The 17,117-nt window shown below is 37.2% G+C and overlaps 1 protein-coding gene across 5 annotated transcripts in view; it reads left to right on the forward strand.

The window, feature by feature from the left end:
- The window catches only part of TBL1XR1 (TBL1X/Y related 1), a 178,075-nt gene extending 172,736 nt beyond the window's left edge, over positions 1–5,339 (forward strand). For all 5 annotated transcript variants that reach the window (XM_070791713.1, XM_019959464.2, XM_019959461.2 and 2 more), the window contains one exon: positions 481–5,339. In XM_070791713.1, coding sequence (XP_070647814.1) covers positions 481–507 — 27 coding nt within the window. In that variant the 3' untranslated portion in view covers positions 508–5,339. The remainder of the gene's footprint in view (positions 1–480) is intronic.
- Positions 5,340–17,117: the final 11,778 nt, after the last annotated feature.

Consider the following 17,117-nt stretch of genomic DNA (forward strand, 5'->3'; position numbering starts at 1 on the left):
GAATGTAGACCTCAATGTGATACCAAGAGGCTTTCAGGGTGAGGCTGGCAATGTCTTTACAGAAATACTCGTTGTGGCTCCCGAAGTTCTGAAAGCAAAGGGAAGATGGAAAGAGTATAGCCATTAGCTGTTTACTGAAGCAATACCTTAATATAATCTGTAGTAAAATCTTCATTAAAATTGAAGACATATCATAGAAAATGGTCTATTTTGAATGTATTCATTTCTGCCTTTTAATTAACAGAAAGCAAATCTTAAAAATTTTAGCCATGGTTCTCTGTAGTGCGAGCCCATGGTTGTCTGCTCCATCTTCTTTCACGTAGTTTATCTGCTTGTTTATATCCATTGCTGTGATTACTTTTGTTTTATCAGTTTCATGAACTGGGAACTAAGAAGTAGATTCCAAACTGTACTATAAAAAAGTTAAAAATGTACAATGAAATTCTTTACACACTGGTTGATTATTTTAATTTCTTACAGGTTTGTGTATTAGACCTTCGGAAATAGCGCTACTAGTTGGAAGCCATGGACCGACTATGAATGTGTATATAGCCAAAATGACTGTCCCCGACCCAAGTACTGCTATAGTCCCACTTGAACCATGGCCAGTCCACTACAGCCAAATCTAAGAGAAATATATACATACAGTGTATATAAACAAAATTGCACCCTGAAGATGACAGAATTTTGTCACAGCTTGTGAATTCTGTTCACCAAGTGCTGGAATCAAATCTGCTGTGCCCCTAAAATAGCATTTAGAAGTTTTGGATATGAAAAACAGAAGAGAGAAAAAATATGCGTTATAAAAGCAGCCCATACATGTACCAGTTTTTGGATACTAATGACAGCCTTGTTTATCCCCTTTGAATCAGCAGACACCATGGATTATATTCTTTTTTCCCTTCAGTAGTTTAGCAGTTTGTATGTACAGAGAAAACGGACTTACAAAAACTTGCAGCAGTAGTTTGTTCTTGCTTTTAAACTTTTTTTGGTTTAGTTTATGGATGCATGAAGTAAGGGAGTGAATCAGTTTCTTGTTTATATTTTTTTTCACCTTTTAAACAAAAAAATTCTTAAAAATATTTTAATGCATTCTTTTGAAGAGATAGATGTTTGGTACATTTATGGCTCCCAGAGCATATATTCAATTGGTGCATGTCGTAGAAGGGGAAATTGGAAATTAAATGGAACTATATGACTTTGGTCATGTCAATCTGTAAGACACATCAGTAAAAGGGTATTATGCTCTGTTTTTTGTTTTTGCTTTTGCTTTGTTTTTCTGTTGTGGGGTTTTTCTGTTTTGTTTTGTTTTTTTTGGTGATGTGGCTTAAATGCAATAGTTTCTTTTTTGGGGACATATTTCTGCCAATTAAAGACTAGAAGGGCACAAAAATTTTTTTAATACCATAGAGAAGATGCATAAAAATATCTTCTGATGTTTTGTAGCCATAACTAAATTATGGTTAAAAATGTGCACTATTGTGAAAAGGAGCAAAGTAGGTTTGGGTTTTTTTTTTGTTGTTTGTTTGTTTCTTTTACTTTGTTTTTTAAGAGATTAAAATGTTTCTGGATAAGGAGTAGCTTCTCCAAAGTGTCCATCATTCTGTGTAGAAGCTTAAATATGTAATGTAACCAAACTCCAGTATTAAAATCTCTCATGTTATTTTTCTTTATACAAAGCAAGATAACGGCATATAACACTGCCATTACATGGCAAAATGTTTGCTACCTTAGTTTAAAAACAATCTTTAAAACAAAAGACTTGCTTCAAGGTGTTCTTAAATAGCAGTGATTCAAAAATTTTTAAAAAGGTATAATTGCACTAACCGCCCGGCTGCTCTGATTCTGCGTTTGTGGTACTTGTGACTACATTTTCTCAAATATAGATAGATTTAAGCTGCTATGTTTTGTTTTTTTAGTAATCACTACTATATCATGTCTTTTACTCTGTTTATAATATCATGTATTTTCTTAAAGGTATAGGTATCAGATCAAACCTCTTGTGCTCATGCAACTAAAAGCTAAAATATACAGAATTTACAAATGATAGCATGGGGCTATGTTTATATGTGTGATTAACAGGGTTTGTCATGATCAATGTAATAATTCAGAAGTGTCAGTTTTGAAGAGAATAGTTGTCAAATTTAATATCGCAAAAATTTTAATTAAGGAATATCATTTATTATCAAGCTTAGCAAATTTATAACACTATTTCTGTCACTAATTATTTGAAGCTTTTACTGCTAAAATTTTAACCTATGTTTTAAGTAGAAACTGATTTAACCCTAATAATGCAGCTTTGATTTTCAGCATTTGTTGTTTTGCTATTTTTACAAAACAGCATTGATTGAAGCAAGTCTTGGTTTTACTAAGGTAGGATAGCATTTGCTATTGGTAAAGAGAATAAATACACTTAATTTCACAATACATTGTTACATGTACCCCAGTTGTTGTTAGTGGGGTCTAAGATACTGTAATAATATTTTTTAAAATTTACATCCAGAGAGGCAGTCATTCATGATGGTTTTGTGCCAGCTGTTTTTAGGGTTTTGGATCACATTATAGATATTTAGAACTATTACCCTGTGACTTACGTAGGAAACCTAATACGCTGAGTATCTGGCACTTGAAATCCTGCTTTTATTGCTGGAGGTCCACATCTGTGGTTGACCTCTGTTGTTGTTTTAAAAAAAAATAAATAAAAATTTTAAAATCTGTGCAATAATTTTTAAATGTGCTCCCAGGAATAGACACAAATGTTTTGAGTATGTTTAAGCTGCATTTTCCTTTAGCGATGCATTTGTCAATTGCACTGAATTTAAATCTGAAAGTCAGAGGTGGTTATTGATAGTACTTTTTGTATTTTGATATGGACAATTTATTCATTTGCATACAGTTATTGACCTTTTTTCCCCAGCTGATTAAAGATAGTCATGAAGTTCTGCAGTATAGCTGCCAAAATCGACAGCTACATGTTTATGGTGTTGTCATCGTCTCTGTGTTTTTTTGTTTGTGTGTTTGTTTGATCTTTAGGTATTTTACTAAGCATAATAGCCACAGTAGGGCATATAAAAGATTATAAATACAGAGCTTTATTATCCTGAAGTCTTGGGTCTTTTAAGTATAAACTCTCAGAAAGGTATCCATTTTGTAGGCTTGGGTTCTTTGTGAGCATACAGTTATTTCTTTTTTGCTGCTGTTCTCAACATCATCATTGCCTGCTGATGTGCCACGATGCTGCTCCAGTAGACAAAAGTAAGATTGCCTCTAATTTGAGCAGTAACATGATTATAAGAGACCAAGTTTCACAGCCTGTAAAGTTCTATATTTGAAGTTCTTGCTTATTTTTTCCTTCCTTTTTTTTTTTTTTTCTTTTTGCCCCCTCTAAGAACTTATCTGAAGATCTGTTGATTCCAGTAGATTTTCTGTGGTGTTCATTATATGTCATTGTTGTATAGGCTACTGTAAGACACTTATAAGGAAAAATAGAAAGGAAAACTTAAATGAATAGAATACTTATTGATTAAAATACAGTAAAGAAAGAGCAGCTGTCATTCTTGAACATCATAAAGGAATATCTTTTTTCTTCTTCATGTAGGATATCCCGTAAATTCTTATCTTTGTTCCATTCCCGGTTTACTGTCATTGATCGGGTACCACCATTAACTTTGACGTGACTTTTAGAAGTGATAACTTTTAATTTCCTAATAGGTCTTAGGGTGTACTGAATTCTGTTTTAATTAATTATTCTCTAGGTAAGTATGTTTTAGGATTAAACACCTTTTACAGATACTGAAAGTGCCTCCTTTTGTGGTGTAAAAAACAAATTATGGTGCAAAAAGTAATCATTAGGTTGAATTACATGAAGGTTTTTTGCTTTTTGACATATAGAAATGTCAAGAGAAAGGCCAAAGATTTGTACTTTTTCACTTAACTTATAAAGCACTCCTTTTTTCCTTAAACTTACTTCTGTCAAATTAGATTTAATGAGAGAGTACTATTTTTAAGGAGCTATCTGTTTATGTAGAATGATTTTGTTAAGAGTTATGTAAACTATTACTGAATAGAGGCCTGAAGAGGAGTATGCATTTTTGCTGTTTAAAGGAATCAGAAATGACTGTTCTTATGTCAGCAAAGATGTTAAGTTTTACTAGATAAGCAGAAAAAATAAATCTCAAATGCAGTGCTATTTACTCTTTTCAAAACAGTTTTCATTTTCTTAAGCACACTGTACATTTCTGTAGAACCTGCATTTTTTCTTGCACGCTAAAAACGGTACTTGCGTCTGGTGAATTACTGTTGACAGTTTCCACAGAAACCCTGTTTCAGTGGACCAACATTGTGGCATGGCAGCAAATGCCAGCATTTTGGGGAATAGCAGCAAATCTACAAGAGACCCTGGTTGTTTTTTTTTGTTTGTTTGTTTTTCTTCTGAATCAGCAGGGATGGAAGGGGAGTAGGGAAGTTATGAATTACTCCTTCCGGTAATAGCTCTGACGTGTCACATTCAATATCAATTTAAAAAAAAAAAAACATGAATCTAGTTAAATGTAGAAGAGAGAGCGAAAAAAGAGGAAGTGTTCACTTTTTTAATACACTGATTTAGAAATTTGATGTCTTATATCAGTAGTTCTGAAGTATTAATAGCATTCTTTATTTCTGCCTTTATGTTGACAGTGTTGAAGCAGGGTGAATAACTCGGGCATATGTATTTTTTTTTAAATTTTCTCGTAATCTGTTTCATGATGTTTTCTTTGGAGTTTATGGATAAGTTCAAGAAAACATTCTGCATGTTGTATCTAGTCTAATGTACTTATCCATCTCATCAAAAACACGCAGACTGCATTTCGTAGCTCTGTAATCCCTAAATACAGAAGTAATTTTCTTCTTTCCTGACTTCGACATTGTAGCTATAATGTTCTAATTTTTGATTTCTACAAATCCTTTGGGTCTAATTCTGTGAGCCTACTTATAGCACTGGATTAAAATGTCTGCATCATTTCTTTAGTTATCCAGTTAACTTTAAAACTGTTGTAAAAGTGTAAACCAGCCCATGACAGTCTTTTGTACATGTTGAAGAACTTTGTTGTTCAGTTTTCATGACTGTTGTGTAAGGAAGACTGATACAGATACTCTATGCTGTCCTGGACCATGTTAATTACACTTGCGATGTATTTTGGTTCCACATCACAATGATTTGTCCCCAATGACCCTTTTATCCTTTCTAGGCACATTTTTTGTTGTTGTTGTTGCAGTTTCCCTTTGCATTGTATTGCTTTGACAACTGTAATTTGAATCAGATCTGAAAGAGGTCCAGAATAAAATATATTTTGATATTATGTTGGCTGTGTACATATATAAAACCTTTGATACCTATGTAGTTTGTATGGACTATTTCCTCGTCAAGTAAAGGGAAAGGGATGCTCTTGTTTACAATTTCTTGTTTACATTTTATTGCAATTACTCCTCTGATGTTCTTTTGTAGAATAAAGTTTTTTTGCTCTGAGTTAGCCTTCATAACATAGAACATCATGTTGCTTCTCCCATGCTAATGTTACCAATCATAACAACTGCCATCAGAATCCAAACCACTGTATTTCATAAATTTACTGTTTTACAAGATACACATAAAGTAAGCCCATAGATAAAAGTGCAAATTTTACTATTTTATTACTTCTCGTAGGAGATAAGATTTTTTAAATGAAGGGTAATTTACTATTTTTATTAAAGAATAATAGAGCATTTAATCAGCTAAGGAATAGCAATTTTGAATTATTTTAAAAAATAGATATTGTACTTTAAAAGACATCATTTCACATAATCGAACAGACAGATTCATTTGATTAGTGTGCATTCATTTGAGCACAAAACAAGGTGTATAAGTTGTTGAAGATTTTTAGGACAGGGTGCTCAACTTGCTTAATGCTCTTTTTTTCTTCATAGATACCTACTATAATTTAATAATTTTCTTCCTTAGTTAGTGGTATATGTTGCTAACAAATCTTATAATCTGAGGAAAGATACTAGGCATCTTCTAGTTTTAATTAATCCCAACTCCTTTAGAATTACAGAGAGGTAATAATTTTTAAAGAATCATTGAGCATATTTTTTGTCTTTTTTTTTTTTTAAACCTTGTATTCTCCAGGTATTCTACCTTTCCCTTCGATTTCCTGAAGCATAAACTTACAGGCATATGAAGCATGCCTGAAGCATACTTACAGGCATAGCCTTGTCATGTTTTATTAAATGATAACCTACTACAGTTACTAGAACTTTCTGACAGCCTTTCATTTTCAAAGGGTTAACTTTTATTGCATGGCATAGATTGTTAATGTTCTGCATTTTACACTTTTTTCAAAAGTGTTGGACAACTAAGGATTATAATCTGTATCAGCTTGTGGTAAAACAAATCAGTTTGAATAGTTACAGAAGGGGTTATTTGAAACTTCCTAGTTCTTACACTTTACTATAGATCAGATTTCTTACCTATTATAATACATAGCAGTTAAAATTAAAGTTGACTGTTTCCCTAGCAATATTCATTTGAAAATACAGTGGAGGAAAAGACACTATGGACAGTAGTTTTATGGTGCTTTTCTCTGCTGTACCAGAGCTCTCTGTCAACAATGAAATGTTAACCCTCTGCTAATTTTTCTGCATGTTTCTTCTCTTCAAATGTCATATCTCAATGCTTACTTGTCCTAACTTGTAATATTTTTGTATTAAATTTTTTTAGGAGTTCCTTGTAATTTCTTTATAATTTAAAATATATTAAACACAAAGTGTTTAGTAAAGTACAGAAAGACAATTATCACTGTTTCTTGGTTGTTGGGTTTGTATGATCGATTGTGCAAACGACTCACATTTTAAGAATGATGACCAGTGGAGTGTAATCTACACAGAAAAATACACCATGATTCTATTAAGAAAGCAAGCCATCTTAGAAAGTGATACAATCCAGTGTCCGAACGTGCTGCTTTAAGAGATACTGCACCACCAGAAATATCAAAATCACTGGTCGCAGAGCTCCCTGGTAGGACTGCTGTGCGGGAATTTAAGCAGTGAATGGATACCTCAAGCACTCAAATCTTAAACGTTAAAAATTCAGTCACACTGAACTTGGTGTGAGATCATTTATCTGAAAACATCGGCTCCCAGAATCTCACACATTTCTTAATGGGATTTTGAGAAGTCTTCATGTTGTCAGGTCCTCCTCCTCCACTTAAGCTTTTACTGACTTAATTTACACACACTACTTGACCAAGGTAATTATCTGGTTTTCCTACTCTGGCACTTGAGCAGAATACCTCAGGGCAAGGAATAGTGAAATTCCTAAGAGGAATGGCAAGCTGCACATCTGGTGTGGGTGGTATCTTAACAAAGGCCCACAGTCTTCAGATAACTCAGGTTGTGTTTAATACGACATAAAACTGTAGCTATACAATATGTTTTTAAATATACCTTGTGAAGTGGTTGAGATAAACTTCAGTTTGAAGTTGGACCAATGTGTTGAAATCAAGGAAGACTAGAGCAACTTGACTTTACCATAATCAAGACTATAGGTAAGTACATTTCACTTCTTAAACAATGTTGATTGACTTGACTCCATTGAAACTCTTTTTAATGTAAAATGCATGGCCCTACCTTAACCTCACTAATACAATATCACTAGATATATGTGCTTTTTTTAAAGTTTGTGTGCCATAGATGATATTAGTAAGTACATGCTTGTAAATATATTAAAAGATTCCCATTTCTAAATTCCCAAACAGTTCCTCTGTGGTTACACAGTTCAGTCACTCAGTTGTGTCCGACTCTCAACATCATGGACTGCAGCACGCCAGGCTTCCCTGTCCATCACCAATTCCCGAAGCTTGCTCAAACTCATGTCCATTGAGTTGGTGATGCCATCCAACCATCTCATCCTCTGTCGTCTGCTTCTCCCGCCTTCAATCTTTCCCAGCATCAGGGTCTTTTCCAATGAATCAGTCCTTCACGTTAGGTGGCCAAAGTATTGGAGTTTCAGCTTCAGCATCAGTTCTTCCAATGAATATTCAGGACTGATTTCCTCAGGATGGACTGGTTGGATCTCCTTGCAGCTCAAGAGTCTCTCAAGGGACTCTTGAGTCTTTTCCAGCACCACAGTTTAAAAGCATCAAATCTTTGTCGCTCGGCTTTCTTTATAGTCCAACTCTCATATCCTTACATGACTACTGGAAAAGCCATAGCTTTGACTAGACAGATCTTTGTTGGCAAAGTAAATGTCTCTGCTTTTTAACATGCTGTCTAGGTTGGTCATAACTTTTCTTCCAAAGAACAAGCGTCTTTTAATTTCAAAGGTGCAGTCACCATCTGTAGGGATTTTGGAGCCCAAGGAAATAAACTCTGTCACTATTTCCATTGTTTCCCCATCTATTTGCCATGAAGTGATGGGATCAGATGCCATGATCTTAGTTTTCTGAATGTTGAGTTTTAAGCCAACTTTTTCACTCTCCTCTTTCACTTTCATCAAGGGGCTCTTTAGTTCTTCTTCACTTTCTGCCATAAGGGTGGTGTCATCTGCATACTGAGGTTATTGATATTTCTCCCATCAGTCTTAATTACAGCTTGTGCTTCATCCAGCCCAGCGTTTCTCATAATGTACTCTGCATACAAGTTAACTAAGCGCGGTGACGATATACAGCCTTGACGTACTCCTTTCCAGATTTGGAACCAGTTTGTTGTTCCATGTCCAGTTCTAACTTTTGCTTCTTGACCTGCATACAGGTTTCTCAGGAGACAGGTCACGTGGTCTGGTATTCCCATCTCTTTCAGAATTTTCCACAGTTTGTCATGATCCACACAGTCAAAGGCTTTGGCATAGTAAATAAGGCAGAAGTAGATGTTTTTCTGGAACTCTCTTTTTCTGTGATCCAACGGATATTGGCAATTTGATCTCTGGTTCCTCTGCATTTTCTAAATCCATCTTAAACATCTGGAAGTTCACATATTGTTGATGCTTGGCTTGGAGAATTTTGAGCATTACTTTGCTAGCGTGTGAGATGAGTGCAATTGTGCGGTAGTTTGAGCTTTCTTTGGCATTGCCTTTCTTTGGGATTGGAATGAAAACTGACCTTTTCCAGTCCTGTGGCCATTGCTGAGTTTTCCCAATTTGCTGGCATATTGAGTGCAGCATTTTCACAGTATCACCTTTTAGCATTTGAAACAGCTCAAGTGGAATTCCATCACCTCCACTAGCTTTCATAGTGATGCTTCCTAAGGCCCTCTTGGCTTCACATTCCAGGATGTGTGGTTCTAGGTGAGTGAGTTACACAGTTAACGCTTTGGTATGTGTCCTTCCACACATTTTGAATACTTGTTTTAAAGGAAAAATAAAGGGACTGTAATGTTCACTGATTGGAGAGACTAGCTTTTTCACTGATATTGTCAGGACCTTGTGTACCATCAGTGTAGGTACTTTATCCTGTAGATGTGGAGTCTGCCATAGAGATTAGAGCATGGATTCTGCCTGACGGTCTGGATTGAATCCCAGTTCCACTCCTGTTTGACCTAAGGGGTTACTGTCCTGGCTTTCCCATGTGTAAAATGAAGCTAGCAATAGTACCTGCCTCATACATGAGTTATGAGAATTAAAATTGTTAACATATATGAAGCCCTTGGAAAATCACGTCTGCTTGTATGGAGCATTCTGTAAATTACTGTTATTTTGACTTTTAATGGTTGCATTGTATTGTGTACTATAACTAGGCCCCTATAATGTATATTTACTTTTTCACTGTTTCCTGTTATAAAGAGTAGTGCTGGAACAAGGAAACAAATATTTGTATATCAGTAGGACAGACTCAACAGTTCGTTTCTTATGTGTACCTCTGGTTAATAGGCATTTTTCAGTTCAGTTAGTCGCTCAGTCTTGTCTGACTCTTTGCGACCCCATGAATTGCAGCGTGCCAGGCCTCCCTATCACCAACTCCCGGAGTTCACTCAGACTCATGTCCATCGAGTCAGTGATGCCATCCAGCCGTCTCATCCTCTATCGTCCCCTTCTCCTCCTGCCCCCAATCCCTCCCAGCATCATAGTCTTTTCCAATGAATCAACTCTTTGCATGAGGTGGCCAAAGTACTGGAGTTTCAGCTTTAGCATCATTCCTTCCAAAGAAATCCCAGGGCTGATCTCCTTCAGAATGGACTGGTTGGATCTCCTTGCAGTCCAAGGGACTCTCAAGAGTCTTCTCCAACACCATAGTTCAAAAGCATCAATTCTTCGGCACTGAGCTTTCTTCACAGTCCAACTCTCACATCCATACGTGACCACAGGAAAAACCATAGTCTTGACTAGATGGACCTTTGTTGGCAAAGTAATGTCTCTGTTTTTCAATATGCTATCTAGAATCTATAAAACTTGCCACCCACCCATTTTCTGACACTGTTATTTCAAAAGGAGTCACTTAGTAATTTGTGGAAGGAAGATTTCTTGGGGAAAAAATGCCTTGAATATTTTTTTAATGTACATAGAAGAGCAAGAGAGAAAATAGACCAATAAATGACCCTAATGTGGCAGGAGTCAGCAGAAAACACCAAATACATTGAGCTTATGTTACTAGTGATTAAATGTTAAAGATACGAGGAAGATTTTTTTAAACATGGAAGAATATTTCTGCCACAGAACACGATATTTAGGTTAAATCCAATTATAAACATAGGGAACTACCAGAATATTTATACTAATGATGGGAGCCAAATTCCTGGTCCATGTGCTAGAATAGTATCGTGTGGTTCTTTTTTTCCAGGACTTCAAAATTTTTTTCAGTTATGGACATTTTACCTTCTTGATCCCTGGGTCGTCTTTTGTTACTTTTCTAGAATGTCCCAGGAGTTGACTTTCCCACTACAATAGTAGTGGAATAGTACAACATAAGAATAGGTGGTATTCCACCCAGGACCTGGTAAATCATACTGTATGTGGAGCAAGGATCTTCAACCCATATTTTATGCCAGGCTTCCAGAGTTTCCAATGCCCAGGAAACCTGGAGACCCACTCCAGTGTATTCTGGCAATCGCTGCTGTGCTCAGGTGCGAGGCCAATGTGGTTTCTGTTTCCACATAGGTAATTTTTTTCTCCTAGACTCCTAAGGAGTCCTTGTCCCTGAAATTCTAATTTCTCAGGATATGGCTAGGTGTTGTGCCCTTGTGAATCAGTCTTTGAACACTGCACATCATACAGTAAACACACAGTTGCCTTCTTTAAAAAAAAAACCTTATTAAATTTTTGAGTATGCTTTCCCTTTCCGTGATATCTTGAGCTTGGCTCAGGCCTAGCGGTAGTGCTCCTGAGTGCTCAACAGGCCTGGGGTGGAGAGGGGGATGTCTTGGGTGGTGATGGAGATTGGCAAGGTCCAGGAGCACTGAGCCATCCACACTGCCAGAGGATTGGCACTCCCAAGTACTTGCAGGACACAGGGCCCTCTAGTCAGGATGTTCCTGGGATCATGTGGATAATCTCTGTGGGAAAGTTCAGGTCTCTGGAGTCTGGAAAGGTTTCCATGCATCTAGAAGAAACCATCATGACCCAGGTTTAAGACAAGGGCAGTAACTGACTTAAGTATGTCTGGTCTTCATATTTCCCAGAAGATGGTGGAAGCTCTGCCACAGAGAGAGGACCTGTCAAATGGCTCAGGAGGTTATGGTTGCTTCAAGGTTTTGATGAAAATATGTGGCAATGCCTGGGAAGGGGGCCCTGGAATAGAGGCTAAGAGTGGGAGCAGGCAGGGGAGCAGGGTCAGATTAGTCATGTGAATGTAAGTGGCTGAGGAATCTGTGTTTCTTGTATTCAGTCACATTCTTAACTAGCCACACTGAAACAGATGCACCTCCTGTAAGCTTTCTTCCCCTTACTCGTGTAATTGTCTGCACCCAGATTGCTTTCTCCCTACCTTCATTTGCCTAATTCTTAAATTGTCAGGTTAAGCCAAGCAAAGTGCTTCTCAGAAGACTGGCCACTCCCTACTCACTGCCTACTGCCAGCCTTCAGCCTCTGCCTCTCTGGAGGGGATGCCTCGGCCATGCTCAGCACCCTGTCAATAGCTCTGGTGATAACATGGCTTCCTGGGCTGCTACTACTCAAATTTCTGAGTTCCTGAAGGGGAAAGTCTATCATATGCTGTTCTCTCTCGATTCTAAGAACCTAGGACAGTGCCTGGGGGAAATAACTTTGATTAATAAGGGATGGAAGGCACGCATAAGGAGTAATAGTGAAGACAAGAAGGTCACATACTGTAGTGCAAAAAAGCACCACGTTTTTCTTCTGGATGTGAGCTAGAACCAATTCCTTTATATTTGAGCATCAATTTCTTACATTTAAGAAATACCTATATATGATATCTTGCTTTCAAGGTAGTTTAAAGGATTAGTGTTCAAATAACTTGCTTAGTACACTGGCCGGTGTAAATTAGGCTTTCATATGTGGCATGATTATTACTGTTGCTGTTTTTCCTGTTATAAACATGCCAGAGAAAACATTCATTTGACAGAATAATTTGTTGAAAATAATCGGTTGTAATTAGTTTACAAAGCACTGCTATTATAAGTGTGAATGTGGCAGGACTTATTAAGCTATTATTTACAATTGTATTTTGCTATGCTGGAGCATCTTAAAATATGATTTTTTGTGTGTGTGTGGTATGGAACTTACTTCGATGGTGATGATGGGTGTATCTCTGGGTGATCACTTCCTTTGTGTTTCTTTATTTGTAATTTTTTCTGTCTTACCCTTAGTCTCCACTAATTTTTTTTTGGCATTGTCAAGAATCAGAGAATGAACTTTTAAAAGCAACTCTGTGCCAGACATCCATTTTGTAATCTATTATTTAGAGGAGAACATCAGAAACTGCATCAATATTAAGAACCAAGTTTCTAAAGGAGTAGCATTTCACATTTCACTTTGTTTTGTCTTGATTTCATTTATCTCACTTAGACTTCAATTTTGAAACATTAATCGAGGTCAAAATCGCACTCTGCTTTTGTGTGTTGGGTCACCTTTGTTTTTCAGGCTTAAACCTTTTGTTCTATATAATTTTTTTTCTTTATGGTAATAAAACATGTTCATTTTAGAAAAATTTTAAGAAAAAAATGTTGAGGTGTATGTGTTAATAAAAAAGTCACAGGAATAAGTTTTATCTAGCTTTGAGCAGGATGCTTTGGTACTGCTAAATATAGTTCTTTCAACCATTTCAATGAAAATAGCATCCTGATGACCGCCTTGGGATGCGTAACATGAGTAAAAAAAAAGTGGTTATTTCAGGTCACTGAGATTTTGTTATGATAGTGGACTCAACTCTTTACCCCTACCTCTGACTCAGTTGGGCATTGTCTCCTATCATAGTCTCTGTTAGCTACCTAATATTCTAGATACTTTCATGTGTTTATAAACATAAATCAATGTTTTGCTTTAACATAAAGGGGATTATGGTGTACTTGTTTTTGTCTGGCTTGATTTTATTTCATTTAGTATATTAAGACATCTTTCCATGTCACTCTTTTTCAAAACAGCTTTATTGAGCTCTAATTGACATAAAGTACATATGTAAATTGTACAAGTTTATGTGTTTCTACCTATGTAAATAACCTGTGAAATAATCACACTTACAAAATGAGCTTATCTATCCCCTTCAAAGTTTGCTCTGGCCCCTTGAAAATCCCTCTCTTTTAGCCGTCCTTGTCCTGCCCCTACCATTCTCAGCAAAGGTGTGTGGTAACATGCGTGGAGCATTGCCAACCAAGAAGGCTTGTCCAAGCCTTGGTGCTGATGCTGAAAACTCGGCTTCTGTGCACCAGTGCTGAATTGAATCTCAGAGACAGAATTTGGGGTGAAGTAGAAAAGAATTGCTTTAATGTTTTGCCAGGGAAAGGGGGACACAGGGGACTCATGCCCTCAACTGTGTGTTCCCAACCCAGGAGAATTTGGTGGGGAGTTTTATACAGGTGGTTCAAGGCCGGAGATGCTGGTGTATGTCAGGGTGTGTGTGCAGGGCAGGCAGTCTCCTAATGAGCTGCTCTAGAATGAAGAATGCTAGCGTTTCTATTTCGGGAGGTTTTAGTTCTACAGAAGAGCTCAAAGATAATAGGTTGGCACAAAAGTAATTGCAGTTTCAGATTGAATTTTAAATCATTATATCTAGGCTCAAATACATCTTTATTCGTCAAAATAGAAACCATTAGAAGCAACTCATTTTTGCCAATGAAAAATAAGCTTGTTTATTCCTATTCTCCTTTTTAGCGTAAAAATCTGTGCTTTGGGATTTGATGAACTCTTGGAAAGCATTTTCTATCTCTTGCTGGCTGTGGAAGCATTTTCCCTGCAAAAAGTTGTTGACATGCTTGAAGTGTTAGTCTGTTGGTGAGAAGTCGGGTGAATATGGTGGGTGAGGTAAAACTTCACAGCCCAATTCGTTCAACTTTTGTGGTGGTGGTTGTGTGACATGGTGTGTCGGGCGTTGTTGTGGAGAAGAGTCGGGCCCATCCTCTTGCCCATTACTGTTTACAGGTGTTGCAGTTTTCGGTGCATCTCCGATTTGCTAAGCATACTTCTCAGATGTAGTGGTTTCGCCAGGATTCAGAAAGCTACAGTGGTTCAGATGGACAGCAGACCACCCAACAGTGACCATGACCGTTTTTTGTAGGTCTTTTTTTTTTTTTTTTGGTGAAAGTTTGGTTTTGGTAAGTGCTTTGCAGCTGCTGCTTGGTCCAGCCACTGAGCTGGTAAAGAATTCACCTGCAATGCAGGAGACGATCCAATTCCTGGGTTCGATTTCCCCAATTCCTGGGTTCGATTCCCTGGTTTGATTCCTGGGTTGGGAAGATCCCCTGGAGAAGGGAAAGGGTACCCGCTCCAGTATTCTAGCCTGGAGAATACCATGGACTGTATAGTCTGTGGGGTCGTAAAGAGTCAGACACAACTGAGTGACGTTCACTTTCACTTTCATGAGGCACCCACTTACCGAGCTTTTTCACCTTTCCCATTTGTTTCTGAATGATCATAGAATGGTCAGCGTTGAGTTCTTTTGCAACTTCTAATGTAGTTGGATGGAGAAGGCAATGGCACCCCACTCCAGTACTCTTGCCTGGAAAATCCCATGGATGGAGGAGCCTGGTGGGCTGCAGTCCATGGGGTTGCTAAGAGTCGGACAGGACTGAGCGACTTCACTTTCACTTTTCACTTCCGTGCCTTGGAGAAGGAAATGGCAACCCACTCCAGTGTTCTTGCCTGGAGAATCCCAGGGACGAAGGAGCCTGGTGGGCTGCCGTCTATGGGGTCGCACAGAGTCGGACACGACTGAAGCGACTTAGCAGCAGCAGCAGCAGCGTAGTTGGAAGAGGATCAACTTCAATGCTGGCTCTCGGTCATTGTCAACTTCTGATGGCCTGCCACTATACTCCTCATTCTCAAGGCTCTCGCCTCCTTCGCAAAATTTCTTGAACCACCCCTGCACTGTATGTTCATTAGCGGATCCTGGGCCAAGTGCGTTGTTGATGTTTCGAGTTGTCTGCTGCTTTTGGACCCATTTTGAACTCAAATTTAAAAATCGCTCGAATTTGCTTTTTGTTTAACATCGTTTCTATAATCTAAATATAAAATACACAGCAAGCAATGTCATTAGCATAAAAACACAAAGTGAGAGATGTGCGTTAAAGTAATATGTAACATAACCACATTTGTTTAGGAAGGTATTCCAGTGTCAAATGGCAAAGTTCAACAATACAAAACCACAGTTACTTTTGCACCAGCCTAATACGTGATTACCTTGAGACAGAAACTGGATCCTGTCCCAAGGATCCTGTCCCTGTTGTTTCTTGATTGCATTCCTTCCCTGGTTAGCAACTGCTTGAACCTGCATTTGGAACTCATGGAGGCTGAAGCCTGTTCCCTATAAATAAGAAAACGGGACAGAAAAGCGTTCATGCCCAGGAAACCCACAGGGCCCAGCTCAATTTCAGTGTCCAGATTTTACTGGTGCTGGGTCACATCCTTGAAGGTTGGGCTGATAACTGGCCCATGCACACTCCACCCCTATGGTCTATTTTTCTCAATCCATTTACTTTTAATTCTTCATCATTAAAATGGATTTCTTGTAGAATACATAGAGTTGGATCTTGTTTTTTTGTCTATTCTGACAATCTCTTTTCTCCAAGTTTTATGGAGGCGTTGCTGACAAAAATTATGTATATTTAAGGTATTCAAGATGTTTTGATACGTGTGTACCTTGTGAAATGTTTACCATAATCAAGCTAAATAATATATCCATTACCTGACAGTGACCTTTTTTAATGTGTAATGAAAATACTTTAAATTGACTCTCTTAACAAATTTCAAACATAATACATTATTATTAACTATAATCACCATACTTCACATTAAATCTCCAGAATGTATTCATTTTATAACTGGAGTTTTGTACCCTTTGATCAATATTTCTGCTTTTCCCCATCCCCCAGTCCCTGGTAAATATCATTCTACTCTCTCTTACTATGAGTTTAACTTTATTATTTTGTAGATTCCATGTATAAATGAGATCACATAAATATATGTCACATTTTTTTGTTTATCTGTTAACATCCACTTGTTTCTATATCTTAGCTACTTTGAATAATGCAGCCATGAATGCGGGAGTGCAAATATTTCTTTGAGTAGTGATTTTGTGTCCTTTGGATATATATCTAGAAGTGGAATCACTGGATCATACGGTAGCCGTATTTTTAATTTTTTGACTTTGTGAAAATAGCCATCCTAACGGGTGTAAAATGTTACCTCATGATTTTGATATGCAATTCCTTGATAGTTTGTGATGTTGAGTATCTTTTCATATACCATTGGCCATTGGTACATCTTCTTTGGTGAAATGTCTATTCAACTCCTTTGCCCATTTTAAAATTGTTTGCTTTTATACTAGTGATGTATGAATTCCTTATATATTTGGGATTTAATCCCTTATTGAATATATGGTTTGCAAATATGTCCTCCCATTCCATAGCTGCCTTTTCATTTTGTGATTGTTTCATTTACTGTGCAAAAATGTTTAATTTGATGTAGCACCACTTGTTTATTTTTACTTTTGTTGCTTATG

The sequence above is a fragment of the Bos indicus genome, chromosome 1 (assembly GCF_029378745.1).
Source record: "Bos indicus isolate NIAB-ARS_2022 breed Sahiwal x Tharparkar chromosome 1, NIAB-ARS_B.indTharparkar_mat_pri_1.0, whole genome shotgun sequence".
NCBI classification, from domain to species: domain Eukaryota; kingdom Metazoa; phylum Chordata; class Mammalia; order Artiodactyla; family Bovidae; genus Bos; species Bos indicus.